At 33.6% G+C, this 17,159-nt stretch overlaps 4 protein-coding genes across 4 annotated transcripts; 1 reads left to right on the top strand and 3 right to left on the bottom strand.

Annotated features, from left to right (window-relative positions):
* Window positions 1–208: 208 nt before the first annotated feature.
* LOC101502586 (pentatricopeptide repeat-containing protein At1g51965, mitochondrial) lies at window positions 209–3,438 on the top strand. The gene is made up of 2 exons (XM_004486417.4): window positions 209–1,130; window positions 1,994–3,438. The coding sequence occupies exons 1-2, from the start codon at window positions 339–341 to the stop codon at window positions 3,194–3,196; spliced, it is 1,995 nt and encodes a 664-aa protein (XP_004486474.1). The 5' UTR covers window positions 209–338; the 3' UTR covers window positions 3,197–3,438.
* Window positions 3,439–3,860: 422 nt separating this feature from the next.
* LOC101502903 (accelerated cell death 11-like) lies at window positions 3,861–5,642 on the bottom strand. Its single transcript, XM_004486418.4, has 4 exons — window positions 5,118–5,642; window positions 4,590–4,762; window positions 4,224–4,369; window positions 3,861–4,076 (listed from the first exon to the last, which is right to left on the bottom strand). Exons 1-4 carry the CDS (start codon window positions 5,460–5,462, stop codon window positions 3,970–3,972), a joined length of 771 nt encoding a protein of 256 aa, XP_004486475.1. The 5' UTR covers window positions 5,463–5,642; the 3' UTR covers window positions 3,861–3,969.
* A 927-nt stretch (window positions 5,643–6,569) lies between these two features.
* LOC101502271 (histidinol dehydrogenase, chloroplastic) lies at window positions 6,570–11,461 on the bottom strand. The gene is made up of 13 exons (XM_004486416.4): window positions 11,176–11,461; window positions 11,044–11,096; window positions 10,865–10,937; window positions 10,490–10,591; window positions 9,596–9,697; window positions 9,426–9,497; window positions 9,285–9,347; window positions 9,097–9,138; window positions 8,382–8,441; window positions 8,159–8,269; window positions 7,579–7,749; window positions 7,266–7,356; window positions 6,570–7,150 (listed from the first exon to the last, which is right to left on the bottom strand). Exons 1-13 carry the CDS (start codon window positions 11,389–11,391, stop codon window positions 6,873–6,875), a joined length of 1,434 nt encoding a protein of 477 aa, XP_004486473.1. The 5' UTR covers window positions 11,392–11,461; the 3' UTR covers window positions 6,570–6,872.
* Window positions 11,462–13,196: 1,735 nt separating this feature from the next.
* On the bottom strand, window positions 13,197–17,153 carry LOC101501939 (uncharacterized). The gene is made up of 6 exons (XM_004486415.3): window positions 16,817–17,153; window positions 16,005–16,217; window positions 15,096–15,244; window positions 14,946–15,014; window positions 14,000–14,841; window positions 13,197–13,913 (listed from the first exon to the last, which is right to left on the bottom strand). The coding sequence occupies exons 1-6, from the start codon at window positions 17,018–17,020 to the stop codon at window positions 13,546–13,548; spliced, it is 1,845 nt and encodes a 614-aa protein (XP_004486472.1). The 5' UTR covers window positions 17,021–17,153; the 3' UTR covers window positions 13,197–13,545.
* Window positions 17,154–17,159: the final 6 nt, after the last annotated feature.

Here is a 17,159-nt window from a genome sequence, read left to right as displayed (position 1 = left end):
ATAGTATAATCCTCCTATTCCAGCATGGCAAGTTGTAGCCAATAAGCCCTGAAATCTGCGACTTCCTCAGGTCACACGTGAAAAACCTGTCCTAAGCCTCACCATGCACGACGTTCAACCAAAGGGCTAGCACTAGGAGTACAATCGCGAAAGCACGTGTACCACTGATTCCACAACATAATATCGCGGAGAGAAATAGTATTGTTCGGATATTTTAAAAATTACAGAGGCGAACAAAGTTTTCATTTTATTATTATTATTATTATTTTTTGTACCTTTATTATTTGAGATATTAAGAAAATGGAACTCCTTGGAGAAGTTAATAGAGGCAGAGCCATATGCATTTGGCATTGAAAGTGTTCTCATGGACAAGTAGAACCAAAACGAAAGCTATGAAACCAATTAACTACCAATTTCGTCGCCACTTGGCCACAAAATACACAGCCAAAATCACCTCCACTTCCCCCACCGGCCGTTCCCTAGCAGCAGAAGTAACCCCCCCAACTCCCCTCCCCTCCGACGTTCGTGGTTACTCCCTCCCCCGCCGTGACCTCATATGTAAAGCCACCCAAATCCTCCTCTCCACAAACCCCCATCCCACCAAACAAACCACTCTTCGCGACCCATTCTCCGACCTCTCCGAATATCTCCAATCCCTCTCCATCTCCCTAACCCCTCTCGAAGCTTCCGAAATTCTCAAATCCCTCAAAAACCCTTCCCTCGCTTTTAAATTCTTCCATTTTTGCCCCTCCCTTTCCCCCAATTTCCGTCATGACTCCTTCACCTATAACCGTCTTTTCCTTACTCTCTCCCTCTCATCTTCCCCTCTTCGATTCGAACAAGCTTCCTCCCTAATCGATGACATGGAGCGGCGCGGCGTGCGCGGCTCCATCTCTACCGTTAATATTCTTATTGGATTCTTTCGTGATTTGGATCGCTGCATTGGCTTGGTTAAGAAATGGGACCTTACACTTAATGCTTATACTTATAAGTGCTTGCTTCAAGCTTATTTGAGGTCTCATGATTCTTCTAAGGCTTTTGATGTTTATTTGGATATGTTGAGACGTGGTTATCATTTGGATATTTTTGGTTATAACATGCTTTTGGATGCTTTGGCTAAGGACCAAAAGGTTTGTTTTTTTAATTGCTTTGATGCCCTTTTTGTTTAATTTTCAATAGGTTAGATTCAAATGCATAATCAAGTGGTTGGAGTTTGACTCAACGGTTAATGAACTTCAGTGAATGACCATAGCTGACTAGACTTTATTTACCCCTTGGCCGAACTTCCGATTACTGTGGTCTTTTTCCCCTGAACAACAAGGGTTTAAGAAGGAAAAAAAAAGGATTACAATGCATGTTTTCAAGAGACAAACACAGATTCTTACACCCTTTTGGAATTTGGATAAAGTTCGATTATTTAGAGGCGCATTTAGAAAAGTTGTGTTGGCTTGGACTTATCTTGACATAAGCATTTGTGTGAAGGGGTGTTTTGAAAAGCTTAATTGAACTTATTGTATGATATAGGCACTTGTGAAATGTTTGGAAAAGTTAATGAGAAATAGCTTATGATGTTGTTTTAAGTTTGTTTTTATAAGCTCGAAATGATAGCTTGGTTAAATAATTTATACTGTGTGCTTAGGTGATGTTTCCTCTTAATTCATCTTTGATTGTGAAGAGTATCTAATAATATAGGCACTTATACAATAATTGATTTTTTAAATTGGTGATTGACTGAGATTTTATCCAAATGCTCCATAAAGTCGTTGTAAGAACTTACGAAAATTGTTTATATGATATGCATATGAGCTGTTTATTGCTTATTTTTATAAGTTCTCAAAATAGCTTATAGAAACAACTTATGTGGAATTTATTTTTTTGTATTTTCTCAAGCATTTCCTTAGTGTCAATTGGGTACTGGTGTTATTGTTTTTGAGTACATGTTACTTCTGTTGATCCTGTTTACCAGTTTTAGTGTGTTTCAATATTTTGGTAGGAGGATAAAGCGTATAAAGTTTTTGAGGACATGAAGCGGAGGCATTGTGAGCCAGATATGTTCACATACACCATTATGATCAGAATGACTGGGAAATCTGGCAAAACTGATGAGTCGCTAGCACTCTTTCAGGTGATGTTAGAAAAGGGCTTCACTCCAAATTTGATTGCTTATAATACTATGATTGAGGCACTTGCCAAGGGGCGGATGGTGGACAAGGCTGTCCTGCTTTTCACAAAAATGGTGGAGAATGATTGTCAGCCTAATCAATTTACGTACAGTGTGCTTTTGAATGTTCTGGTTGCTGAAGGACAGCTTAGTAAGCTTGACAATATTGTGGAGAGATCAAAGAAATATATGAGTAAGCAGATATATGCTTATTTTGTAAGGACTTTAAGCAAATTGGGTCATTCCTCTGAAGCACATAGGCTATTTTGCAACATGTGGAACTTTCATGACAAAGGTGATAAAGATGCTTACATGTCCATGTTAGAGAGTTTATGCGGTAGTGGTAAAGTGACAGAAGCTATAGATCTTCTGAATAGATTTCATGAAAAGTGTATAACCACTGATACTATCATGTATAATACAGTATTCACAGCTCTTGGCAGGTTGAAACAAATATCACATATTGACGATCTTTATGAAAAGATGAAACGAGACGGCCCTCCACCAGACATATTCACATACAATATTCTGATCTCCAGCTATGGAAGGGCTGGAAGAGTCGACAGTGCTGTTAAAATTTTTGAAGAGCTTGAGAATAGTAATTGTACGCCTGATGTTATTTCGTATAACTGTTTGATCAACTGTCTTGGAAAGAATGGGGATGTTGATGAAGCTCACATGAGATTTAAAGAGATGCAGGAGAAAGGATTAAATCCGGATGTTGTAACTTATAGTACACTTATTGAATGCTTTGGCAAGACAGATAAAGTTGAGATGGCGGGTAGCTTGTTTGATGAAATGATTGCGGAAGGATGCTCTCCAAACTTAGTAACGTATAATATTTTACTCGATTGTCTGGAAAGGTCTGGAAGAACTGCCGAGGCAGTGGACCTTTATGCAAAACTTAAACAACAAGGACTGACACCGGATTCAATAACATATGCAGTGCTTGAGCGATTGCAAAGTGGTAGACACGGGAAGTTGAGGATTCGTAGGCAGAACCCTATTACAGGATGGGTTGTTAGCCCTTTATGATGATATAGTAAACTAAATAATTTTTATAAATTCATTACACAGAAATTCTTTGTAATTAGGCCTTCTCAAGGTTCTTTGTAAGCTATTATAGCTGTGTGGCCAAGGTGAAGAACATATATGATTATGTCCATGTGATGATAAGTTGATACTCATGTTGGTTGGGCAACATAATCAAGTTTTTCTGCAATGGGATTTGTGACTTCAAACATGGGAGTTCAATGAAAAGAGTTTGGTTTCTTTCTCTTCTGAATCTCATATAGATTCTGATAATTTAATTCATAATAGGGTCTAGAGCAAGCTCATACTAGATGAGTTATCACAGTAAAATTTGTATATAGGATTTTTCATTCTTACATGAATAGCAACAGGGAAAATCTAGTTTTGTTTTTGGAGGAAAGGAGAGAACTATTTTTCTTGGTTTGATATTTGAGATTTCCAAGCTTGTACCTATATTGGTTCCTCAATCAGCATTGAGTATTGAATGTCAAATTTGATGAGTTTTGTCCTGTAATACTTTTTTTCTTTCTAATTATTTATGCATACTAGGTGCTTATTTAGGCCAAACCTAAAATTCACATTTTCTTCTTTCTCCCTCATTGTATTTAGCAGATTTATTTACCCTTTGCACAAAAATATGATGCTTTTTCAATTACAGCAAAAATGATTTTGTTACGAGCCAAAGAAATTATTCTGTGGAAAAGATTCCAAACAATGACAGTTCTTTAATACATATTTAACTCAATCAAAATTCAAAACACAACCATTCAGAAGGTTCACCAATCTATACCCAATTCTCTTTCAAGAAAAATCTTTTCAATGTATTGGAGTAGATGCAGGGATGCCGATATATAAGTTTGCATTAGGACCCTTGCTTCAGATTCTGGAGCATAATACATTTAAGGAAAAAAAGAAGTAAACATCACAAGTACATAGTAATTTTTATTTTTTAATATGAAAAGATAATGAAGAACTTAACATGCCCTAAACATGTTTAAACAGATGGTAACAAATGCGATACTAAACTTACCATCTGTCCTGAGATTTCTATATAGCTGCTGCTTTGTAGGGATGTAATGTAACCTTACAGAAACGGCCTTTCTGAGAGCCCAACCATGATATGAATTAAATATTTGTGTGTAAGCCTTCGAAATTGCTTCCCTTATAGAATTTCCCCTGCCAAAATACATAGAAACTTAGTTTACCATCACTGTCAAGTACCAAAACTCTGATCTAAAAAAATTTAAATCATTTGCTTAATCTAGGAAAAAAATATATTTGTCAATATAGATTAACATGCTTTGGATATCTTCTACCAAATATGAAAAGCATAAATCAAATCAAACACTAAAACACATCAAATGGTTAAGTAATCAATCAATGAATAGGTACATACTCTGTGAGTAGAACTTGTTCAAAGAGCACCTTGAGAAAGTCAAGTCCACGTTTTATTTTCAAAAGATTTCTGGAATGGCTCCCTTGATTTCTCACAGAATTAGTTTGTACATCTTGATCAACCATAGATTGTAATGTCTTGAAAGACTTTGATGCCTCTGCTATGTCATTAACCTGTTATTACCATCAAAATCACAACATAATAATCAAATTAAAAATACGAACTATTCTAAGAAGTTAAGGTTTGGTGAAGAGGCATGATTGATTTTAAAATATTTATTCATATACTCTAACTTAAGCATCCTCCCCTCACATATAATCCAAGTATGGTCTTGATCTAATTGTGGATCTCGTTGACTGCCCTATGGCATCGGCATATGTGTTATATTTAATCACTTCCATTGTATTAAATTATTATTTGTGTTAGTGTTCAGCATCTTCATCTCTATTAATGCTTCATAAGTGTGTATCAAGAAACAAGATCACATATAGATTGTTATCAGTGATAACTAGTTTCTTGGTACCTTACCTTGGTGACGTAATCCATCTCTATGAACTGAAAGTGAAAGCCAACACTACCAAAAAGGGGAGCTACAAAAGAACATGCGCGGGAAAAAGCAGCAACCTCGATTACATTCTCAGAGATGACAACATTTGCAAGCTCTTTAAATGCATCTGCAATTTTGCATAGAGGCTTTTCATCGACAGCCGCCCTGCTTCTTCTTCTTATGATCTCCTCCGTGTTGTTGTCGACATGATCATGTGTCATTTGTTGCTGTTCTTTTCTGGCAGTGGCAGAAAAGCACGTCAGCAAACCACAACCTGCTTTGAACACATTTCTCTGTTGTCCATGTTGTTCATTATTACTTGCCATGGAGTGGAAGGAATAAAGAATATATGATTGATTATCCAATTCTTCTCTTTTCCTTAGTGTTGCACCTGATCATCATATATATACATACATGTGTGTGAATGTGTGCAGTGGATGCAGGGAATTTAAATTCAAAGGCAAGGTTCGAAGAAATTAAGATTGATTTGAACACATTCTTGATGTGAGCAAGTCATGTATTGAGTCTTTTTTAACATAACTTGATAGGTCCCATTTTCCATTCACCTCAACTTCCAAGTGGCATTTATTAAAGAATACTCCAGCAAAATTACATTGACATAAGAAAGTTTTCCAAAATGGTGAGCTATGGTTCTACTTTTCCATGATGGAAACCACAATCATAGGGGGGGCCAGGTTAGTGAAAGATGCTCTTGAAATCAACTAGTAGATAATTTTTTTTTTTTAATAAAGACAAGAGTGATTTGAATAATGCCAACTAGCATTCTAGAGTCTAGCACGACACGGCAAGTGATATACAGTATTCATTTTTATAAATTAAGATATATTAATTTTTTTAACGGTTAAAGAAATAGTCTTAAATTTAATTTTCAGTAGACTTATTTGCAATTTTGATTTTCTATTTTTAAATTTATGATTTTAATTTTGTTAATAATTTTTTATTGGTTAAAGACAACCGAAGCTTGAAGAAAGAACAACAAAATCATTTTAGAAGTTGAAACTCCATAACAATCGGTAAATAACAATAAACTAAAAGTTCAGCGCTCATAATACATCATAATAGAACCCTTAACACACTTATATTGAGACTAGAACTCTCAATGTATCACCATATATCAATTTCAAGCAATTTTTGTTTTGCATTCATACTAATTTTCGTAAAATTCATAACTAGTCAATCCAATTGACATTGTTAGTGGAAAAATATGTATTTGTACATTCTCAAGAATGAAATAGATCCAGAAATATTAGTTAAAGGGTGTTCTTTGGAAGAGTTGTAGAAAAGAAAATTAATAGAGAATATATGCAAAATAACTTACAAACACTTATGTGCATGCATGTTCTAAATACTAGTATTTGTACAATTGCAAAATAAACTAGCCTTAATGTGAGTGAATTTCAAATGTCTCTTGATTGAAGAAATGACAAATTGTATAACAGCCAACGAGTGACCAATCAAACATTACTATTAAACCGAGTATCTTCTGTACGCAACTACATAGACTAATCTCTCGAGTCGGGTAAGACCACAATGGACCGACCACATTACTATTAATTATTATTGATACAAAGATGTAGCATGACAAATGTTTAGCTAATAATGCTACATAAATCTAACCATATAGGTAATATCATCAAGAAAATAGGTCTAAAATTGGCATAAATTTAAAGCTAATACAGTTTGTAAGAGATAAAGAGAACAAAGGATTTGCTGAATCATCTTGAAACCTGTCTGGCTTCTATGTCCTGAAGTCTTAAGGTAACTGCTCTCTTGTGTGCTTCAAGTCCTTCAACTTCAGCCATGGTTTCAACATATGGTCCAAGTTTTCTTAGACCTTCCTCTGTGAGAGACTGCACAGTTATGTACTTGAGGAAAGAGTCCAATGACACACCACTATACATTCTTGCATATCCATAGGTAGGAAGGACATGGTTTGTTCCACTTGCATAATCACCGACACTCTCGGGTGTCCACGGCCCTAAAAACACAGAACCTGCAGAGGCGATTGAATCAAGGACGCATATTCAGATTCGGATGCTCTGTGAGATTGCAGAATGCTGACACAGATAAAGGAACCAACAAAAGAAAAATCCATATACTATTATTACCTGCATTCTCAATAAAACTCTCCCACTTCTCTGCTTCTTTTACGTTGATAATTAAATGTTCGGGTGCATACAAGTTCGAGAAACTGATAGCCTGGAAGATAAAAAAGTAACCTTTACTTCTGAAACTTATAGATGTTGACAGATTGAGACTTAACTAGCTAAAGGCGTAGTACTTAAATGTAAACTGTTTAATTGATTAAAAACAAACACAAAAATACAGAGATAATTTTAAACTCCTCAAAAGATATTAAAGAATTCTGACATATCAACAAATAATTTCACATCAATGTTGCATCAATGTAAAAGGACTGACCTCAAGCATATCACGTGCATACACAATAAAACTGTGGCTTAATGCTTTCGAGGCAAATTCGCCTCTTGGAAGACTCTGGCACTGCTTGCTGAGTTCCTCTTGAATTGCATTCAGATCCACACCATCTCCAGCAATCACAAGAACAACCTGACTATCAGGGCCATGCTCGGCCTGAAATTGTAAAATAGTTTTGAAGATATTAACAAATATACAAGGAAGCCAGAAAGTTAATGAGTCAAGTAAGTGGTCTCTTGTTTATTTGTGCATCCAAAATTGACGAATAGAACGCTAAGCTTAATCAGATTTCAAACATACAAATGAAGTGCTTCTGTAAAACATCTCCTTGGTTTATAGATTTGGTATCTTTCTAGATATTAATGATTAATCTTCAATTAATTCTTATGATGCGGATGCGCCTGTGAGAAAAATTATGGATCCTATGGAATAATAATGTAGAAAATGGATAAAGAAGTTTTTAGAATAATGTATAAGTTACACTAGAATACAAGTGAAGTTTCTAAATGAATTAGTGAATGAATATGTTTGTAAATGAAATAGGAGGATTTAAAACTCATTAAACCTGTGAAAGCAAATCAGCAGCTACGTGAGACGGAATTGCATGTTTGTCTGCAATGACTAAAACTTCAGATGGACCAGCTGGCATGTCAATTGAAACCATAGCTTCACTATTCTGCAAAAGATTTTGAAAAAGACAAGAAAAAGAGAAAGAAGTTTTTAGTTTCAAATTATGAAATGCGATAGTGGATGTGGATACAAATCAAGAGATTCAAATATAAACACACTTGAAGTATCATTTTTGCAGCTGTAACGTATTGATTTCCAGGGCCAAAAATCTTCTCAACCTGCAAAAGTTGCCCACAAATTCACAATTAGAAATGATAGAAAAATATATGAATTATGAATACTGTTATAATTAAAGAATCAAATCCTAATATTTAGGATTAGAATTAGCCTAAGAAGTGCGGACTCCGACAAAGACATGAGACGGATACCAGACATAGACATCAGAATTCAGTGTTATCATATGACGGCCATGGTGGCACTATGGCGGAAAGCGGTAGCGGGATTTCAACAAGCCGCCATGGTCATTTTTCACGTGATGGCGGCTATGGCGGCCAAATTTAGCAAATTTTGGCCTCTCCGCCATGGACCGTCATCCGCCATCGACAACACTGCTTCAGACACGGCATGGGCACTGAGACACGGATTACAAAACTTTTTTTTTCACGACACAACACAACATCTTAGTTACCATGTATTCATTAGGCAGTGAGATTTATGTTACCATTAACTATAAACTAAGAACACATCAAGACATTTAACTTATCAATAGGAGGTGAGAAGTTTGAGTACCGAGTACATATCACGGGATGAATCTCACTATTATAATCATGAATTTGCAACTCCATCAAAATATCATAAGGAAGATATAAAATTGAATACAATAACTACTAATAGAGATGCCAACAAGAAAGATGAGTTAAACAGAAGCCAAACCTTAGGACAAGTTTCTGTTCCCCAAGCCATAGCAGATATGGCCTATAATTGAGAAAAAATGTCATATTGATTATTGTTCAATTAATAATGAATTGATACAGATATATAAAAATTAATCTAACTAAAAGGATAATATATTCACATCACAAAACCAGATACGGGTAATAATATATTGTCATGCATCAAACCTGTGCTCCTCCAGCTTTGAGAATGTGAGTAACCCCAGCCTTCTTCGCACAATACAATACTTCCTGCAGAAAAAAATTAGTCAGACTCAGAAGAAAAAAACATTACATCATAATTATAATATACAATATATAGACAAGTACCTTGCATGTTGTGCCGTCCCGAGTAGGAGGGTTTGCAAGAACAATAGTTTTACATCCTGCAATTTGTGCAGGCTGGCATAGTAAACAATTAGCATTCAGCTAAATCTGGAAACAGAAAATTATAGAACATTAAACAACAAAAGAGCTAATGAAATATCCATTCAACTTACAACTGAAAGCATCAAAGCCGTTGAAGGCAATACAGCAGTTCCCCCTGGAACATAAAGACCCACGGAATTAATACTTCTTGCAACTCTCTTGCATTGGACTCCCTGAATTTTTGGAAAACTTAAGACTCACATAAACAAAAATTAATTGGGGGGCACACTAAGAACCAAGAATGAACAAGCATGGAGGCATGGTAATGAAATGACAAGAAATTATTGACAAAAAATACATAAAAAAAAATGAGAATTCAAAATACAGAAACTAATCAAAGACAAGGAAGCATATGATCACAACTTGACAAGATAACCTACTGATTTGATCTTTCTAGTATTATTTAATAGTTATTCCTAGACAATGATGCAAGAAACTAAGTGCATGTTTGGATTCACTTTTGGGAGAGTCAAAAGTTATTCTGAAGACATAAAATTGATTTTGGTATGTCTGGGGAATTCTCAATTAGAATTGATGTTTCCACTAAAATTGATTCTAACTTGAAGCTAGGATTTGTAGTTTTTGCCTCCAAACATGATTTTTACACTTAAATTTATTGTTCAACTCACTTTCACATGAATGTATCCAAACATAAATCATTTTACCTCAAACTCATTTTTAACTAAAATCAATTTTACAAAATTCATTCAATTAAAATCAATTTGTATCCATACAATCAATCACCCACTACTTCTCGACATGTAGATTCACAAAAGCATATCACAACACACATCCAATGCAATAGCAATATAGAATGATATATCTAGCCACTAAATATTTCAAATTTTTACTTAATAATGCATAACAGTATACTTCCATTAATTCTCAATTCAGTCTTAAACCATTAATCCCCAAATTTGTCAATCCAACCCCATCCTAAAAAACAAGAATCAGCATTAACATACTTTCATATTCTCAACACTTTTCTCAGGTGACTTCTGAGCAGCATGAAATGCATAAATATTGCTGTAGGCGACATCAAAAGCTTCCTTAATAGTTGGATCAAGCTGCAAAAGGCCAAAAAAAACAAGAATATGGTAGCAGCCACGGCATTATCATCCGCTCACTAAAATATATACAAAAAATCATTGAAGCACTGACACTTCTGAATTTGATCAAAGGCGTGTCCACCGACACAAAAATGACACATTGATTACATTCAATTATTTCATTTTCTCAAATTATTATCGAGGTCAACATGTCATGTCCGTGCTAACATATGTGCTTCATAGATAAAAAGTGTAAAACACAACTTGAACAATTAGGAACAAAAAATATACCACAGGGTCTGGCAGCTCAGAGACAACTTCAACAATCTTATTCAATTCAACTTTATCAAACTTTGAAGTATATCTAAAAAAACACAAACTTTGAAATTTAAAAAAAGGGCAAATAAAAGATAATAAGAGAAATAAAAAAAAAAAGTAAATAAAAAGAGAGTGAGGAGGAATGATTTAACTCTATAACAGCAGAATCTCCTCTATTATGAACATCATCAACAATGGGGTTGACCTGAAAAGAAATGATTTTGAGAGTGGAAAAGGAGACCCATTTGGGAGAGAATAAAAAAAAAGGTGGAGAGAAAACTTACAACGGTGAAAATGGAAGAGAAATCGATTCGAGGGCGAGTTTTGAGGGAGAGAAGTTGGGTTTGAGTGAGGTTAGATAAGTGATAGGTTTTCATGGTGTTGTTATTGGTGATGATGGAGCAGCGAGTGCGTGTGAGTGTGCGGGAAGTGATTGTAAGAGAGAAGGGTTTGTGGGTTGGATGAATGAAGCAGCGGTTAACAGTAAGTGCAGAATTCATCCTCCCTCTCTCTTCTCTCTTCTCTCTCTTTCTCTCTGCGGTTCTTCACTTCTTCACCACTATTCACCTTTTTACAACTTCATTACTATTTTGCCCTTAATGTCTCTGTCTCTATTTTTTTTTTTTAATTGTGGAGGTAATTATAAATTAACTAATCATCTTATTATTATCTGCCCCACATTACGTTTCTCACTTCGATTCTGATCAAGGTTACTCATAGACACTATATCTATGTAATCGAATATTAGGTGGATATTAGGGTTAATTCTAATATTAGGGTTATATATCCAAGTTCGAATCAACTTTTTTTTATATAAAATGCTTCTAAATATTATACTATGCATTTGATTTTGTGATCATATAGAATTAATTCATTATGTCTAATCGAATTCTTTAAGATGATTGTATGACTTAATTATTTATTTTGATTATTCAATTTAAATTAATGTCAAAGATCATTTAAAGTTAATTTATTGTGTCTTCCATAAAAAAATTAGAAAATAAAATGATAATGTTTATTAGTTAAACTTTTCGATTTACAACTTTTGATATTCACGATTATTTTACGCTAGGTATGGAATAGATGAAAAGTTGATAGAAACGTGAAACCAAACACCCTATTAGTGAATATGTAATATAAGTTATGAGATTCAAATTCATAGATGAGATAATTTATTGTGTGATTATGTTTTTTTACTCAATACATATATAACTTTTTTTTAAGACAAAGTAGATGTAAGATAACTTAGTTGTGTATTTAATTTCACTTTTGTGGGAAACAAAAGTGATTCTAAATTTTGACTTATTGGGCCGAGCTAAACTTTGCAAGATCTGAGTTTGACTTGTCAAAAAATTTAAAATTTAAATTTGATTGTAGTAGGTTTATCTTTTATATTTGAGTCTAGCTTTGATATCCGTGTGTTATGACATATTAGTCTATTTCCAAAACTCATTTCATTTTAATATTTTTGAATAAGTAAGTAATTAAAAATATTTTAAATATATTGATGAGTTAATATTTAAATGAAATGAAATTATATTTTGATATTTAACATGACATTTTAAAGAATATGATTTTATACATATTATACTTCAATAGTATTTTATAATAATACATTTAAATATGTCAAAAATTAAAAAAGATTAATGTGTAAAATTACTAAAAGTTGAACATCTAACAAAAATATTAAATTTTAATATAATAATTAGAGTAGTAAAAAAATATTATTTATATTTATTTAAATATGATAAACCTAAAGACATGTTATGTGACCTATAGCTAAATTTTTTTTAATTAAATAGTTTTTTTCTGAAATATTAATTTTATCTGTTTAAAAAAAAAAAAGGCTAAACTAATATTAGACTATAGAATGTACACATTTTTACATTTAACAAATTATGATTTAAACGGAAAAAGAATTATATGTATTTTATTACATAACAACATGTAGCTTTTTTATAGGAACATTTTAAGAATTAATATAACGACGTGGTATTACTGTGAGATTTGACTTGATGTATAGGTAATGTAAAACTTTGTTATCATGTTAGTAAGTACTAGTACATACTCATTGAACTCTTAATAAAATATATCATATAATTTTTGTTGAAATATACTACTATATTATATAAATATTATATACTAAATAAGGTGATGTAATGAAGTATTAAATATTTTTTCAATATTAACTTAATGTGAAATGTCACTTTAACAAATAGGTGGGTAAAAGTTTCTTTCCGCCCCACTTTTCTGAAAGGTCTTTTCAAAAAGTTAGAAAGAAAAAAAATGACTACTATGAAAAGAATTAGGGAAACGGGATTATTCGCTCGTGAATTTTATTGATTAAAAGGGAAAAGATATACATAGGAACTATTCTCCCCTACACTAGACTAGAGCATTCTCTAGTTAAAAACTCACAAAATAATCTCCCTGTGAAAAAGTTAGTCCTATTTATAAGTCATAGGACTAACAAAAAAAAATCAAAAAAATAACAATCCTAACAATTATTATTCATACTAATAACTAACTATTAGTTTACATTTTTCTCCTTTTTTTCCTATATAGTATAAACCTGTATTGTATAACTAACTATATTTCTTGTTTTAGGCTCTTTTTGTAGCCACATACAAATAAATCTTAGGCAAAGTTCATCATCATGAGGGAGTAATATCCTGAAAAACTTGCAGCCTGGTTCTCCTTGTTAACTTCTCCTCTCCAAAGAATGAATCCCTTTCCTTCGTCAATTCCGAATCATTAAACAAAGAACGCCTTACCGTTGGATTCACAGATGCATTATATCCATCTCTCAAGTTCAATAATTCAAGCTTTTGGTTCAAACCTTCAGTTTGGTGGCTATGTGACCAAAGAGGAGGTTGATAGACTATGTTTGAGTTTGAGTTTTCATCGCCAAATACATGAGCACCGTGATTCAGACCATCAAAATTGAAGAATTCATATTCATCAGTTTGTTCTTCTTCTACCATGTCAGCCCAACTCTTCTTCTGGATTGGTTTTTCGTTTCCTGAGGAAAATTCATGAAGATTGTTCAACAAGTTACCTCTGAAAAATCGGAAACGAATATAAGTATCTGATGTAGAGATTTCATACCTTGATTTTGGTCTGTGTTAACAGAAGCTGCAAATTCATTAGCTCCATTCACAACCATGTCATGCAAATTTGTAGCAGATTTGTTATCATTGTTTGTGAATTTCATAGCTGCTTCTGTATTTGAAGTGTGTATTATCGAACCAGAACCGAATACTATTGTTTTATCCCCTTGGTTTACTTTTATTGTAGGTCCATATTTTACTATTGCAGTGTCTTCTACTGTCCTTGTTGTCCTCCACGTTGAATTGACATTTGGAAGAAAATCATTCTGTGTTGAGTTTGGTTTAATTATCTCATTAGGAGAACTTCCAAATGAATGTATAGGATCTGAATTGTTGTTATCTCTCCATGATTCCCTTTGATATCCATTGTTGAAGCCCCATGAAGGTCTTTTCGGTTTTGCGAAAGGAACCTTTGAAGGATCAGGAGATTCATACAATCTCCTCCTCGCATGAGAATGACGAGATTCGTCCGCATCAGATGTCAAAGACCAATTCTCTGTCCTACTTTTAACCGTATCAGAGTTCTTTCCATTCAAGTTCTCCGAATTTGGTGTCGAGTACTGTGACATGCTCTTCCCTGATGAAAATCTCTGAGTTTCCTTAAATTTATCGCCTTTCTCTTTAAGTGAATCTACTGATGATGTTGTTGACTCCATCTCTTGCAGCATTTGTGTAGCGCGTTCGTAAGATTTGACGAAAGAATCGTCCATCTTTCTGTTTTTTGTCGCCGTGGTTACTGCCTGAAGTAGAAATCTTGCTTCTGTAATCTTGTTCATCTGCATCAAACATATTGCCAAATTGCATTGCTTGTTCCTGTCAACCTCAAAGGACAGTGCTTTTCTGTAGGAAAAAAAAACAATAAGGAATTATTTATTACTTTTCCCTTTAAATAATAAAAGAAAAACAAAAATCAGAAATACATTTTGAAAAATAAAAAAGCTCACCTATAATGTTCTTCAGCAACTTTATAATCACCTTTTTGCAAATAAGCCCAAGCCAAGTTCCCCAATATCCTAGATATTGAGATGTTGAATTGTCAAAACAAGGCCTATAAATAATGACAAATAAAAACATAGACGAAAATGTATATATACCTTGATATTTCTTGTTCAGCAGTTATTTGAATCTTCTTCCCTTGAGATCTTGCTTGTTTTGTTGTCCTTCCAACAAAAGTCATACCATCTTCAATTTGCTTCAACTTGTGATGGAGCATGTCAATCTCTTCATCAACCCTTCCTGACCTCTGTAACAATTTATATAAACTGTTAAACAGATGGTTCTAAAAGTCTTCAGCAATCAACAATACTAAAGATTTTTGTTAGCGAAAGTCCTCCAATACAAAACTGAGAGTTACAAACATCATAACAATATATGAATAAGAAACTAATCTAACATACTGGTCTAGCTATTTGCCAAAAGTTTTCCAAACTCATCCTACTTATTGTGTGTTTGGTTCTGTGGTGATAAAAACTGATTTTAAATGAATTGATTTTGTAAAATACATTTTAGTTAAAATTGGGTTCAATGTACTGTCTATGGTTGGATACATTCATGTAAAGATTTGAGTGTAAAAATCACCTTTGAAGTCAAAAACTACAAATTCTAACTTAAGTCAAAATCAATTCTAGTGGAGAAATCAGTTCTAATCAACATTACTTAAACATGTCAAAATCAATTTTATGTATTTGGAATCACTATTGGCTCTCCCTACCGTGAAACCAAACACACACACAATGATACAGCTAAAACAATTGGACTAAGAAGTGGAGGTCTTGATCCTACAAATTTCCACCAGTAAGTCTATTTTGGTCACTAAAACAATCACTAATAGAGTCTATTCCAAGACTAAGCAAATAACAAACAGCTAAGATTCGTGCAAAACATGTTAATTTTGATCACCTTAGACAATAAGAACGCAGCCACATCATTCAAATGCATGTACAGAAAATTAACTAACTCAATGGCTAGAAAAAGCAAAAAACAAACAAGAGAATCCTTATTACCTTATAAAGTTCAACCAAGATGTTGTCAAGAGATTCCTGAGAATCAGAAGGGCAGAGATGGCGGAAAGACTTGATAGCTTCGATTGCCTCGTCAGACCGGTTCAATTGCTTCATAACTAAGGCCATGTCTTTCAAGGCACTCTCGACGCGATCCCCGGCATTAATTGCAGCCCAGAAAAGGGAAATTGCTCTACCTGGATCTTTATCCACCAACTGTGTAATTAAAGAATTCAGATAGATTCACAATCATTAAACTAAAAACCAAGAAAGAAAATAAACTCATAAAAATAAATCACTTCAAAATTCAGCAATTCAAGTTCTCCTTTTTTATACCATACTATTAATTATCTACAAATTAATCACACATTCCAAGTCCAACTACAAAAGACTAACAATTTCATATTTCAAAGAAAACAAAAGTGATTAAAAAAAAAACACCACTTATACAACTACAAAGGGACTATAACAATTTCATATTTCAAATTTCAACCAACTTTAAGATTCACATTCACAAACATTGCACACACAAAAACTATGAAAGAAAATAAACTCATAAAAATCACTTCAAAACTGAGAATTCAAGTTTCTCCTTCTCTGACCATCCCATGAATTCAATTCTTCAAATTCCTACCCCTCCAAGTCCATCAAACTCATAACAAAAAAATCCAACAAAGAAAGAAAAAAAAATTACAAAGAAAAATAATAACTTTCTTTCCCTCAAAAGAAAAAACCAAGACCAAGAATTCAAGGAACACAGCCAAGAACATCAAAAATAGAAAGTGAAGGGAATAAAAAAAAGTATATTAATTTACCTGAACCTGTTTGGCTTTTACATAAGGAGAATCCCCTGCAGGAACCTTATGAATTACATGAAAAAGATCATCTTTATGCACAGATGCTGGTGATTTCTTTCTCTCTGAAAAAGGCATAGTGGGAGAACGCAAAGGTCTCGACTTCCACGACGACGGTGGCGGCGTCACGTACCTCACCGCCGGAGAGTTTCTTTCGAATGTCATTTCTAAATAAGAAACTTTCAATACAACCAAAAAATGTTGAAAACTATAAAAGACAAGGTTGAAGGATTGTTATAAGGGTAACCCCTCTTTTTCTTCTTCTTTTCCTTTCAGAAATGGTTGAAGGGTTTGAAAGGGAAAG

The sequence above is a fragment of the Cicer arietinum genome, chromosome 1 (assembly GCF_000331145.2).
Source record: "Cicer arietinum cultivar CDC Frontier isolate Library 1 chromosome 1, Cicar.CDCFrontier_v2.0, whole genome shotgun sequence".
NCBI classification, from domain to species: domain Eukaryota; kingdom Viridiplantae; phylum Streptophyta; class Magnoliopsida; order Fabales; family Fabaceae; genus Cicer; species Cicer arietinum.
The sequence above is the reverse complement of the archived record's forward strand: the minus strand, read 5'-3'. Positions and strand labels throughout refer to the sequence as shown.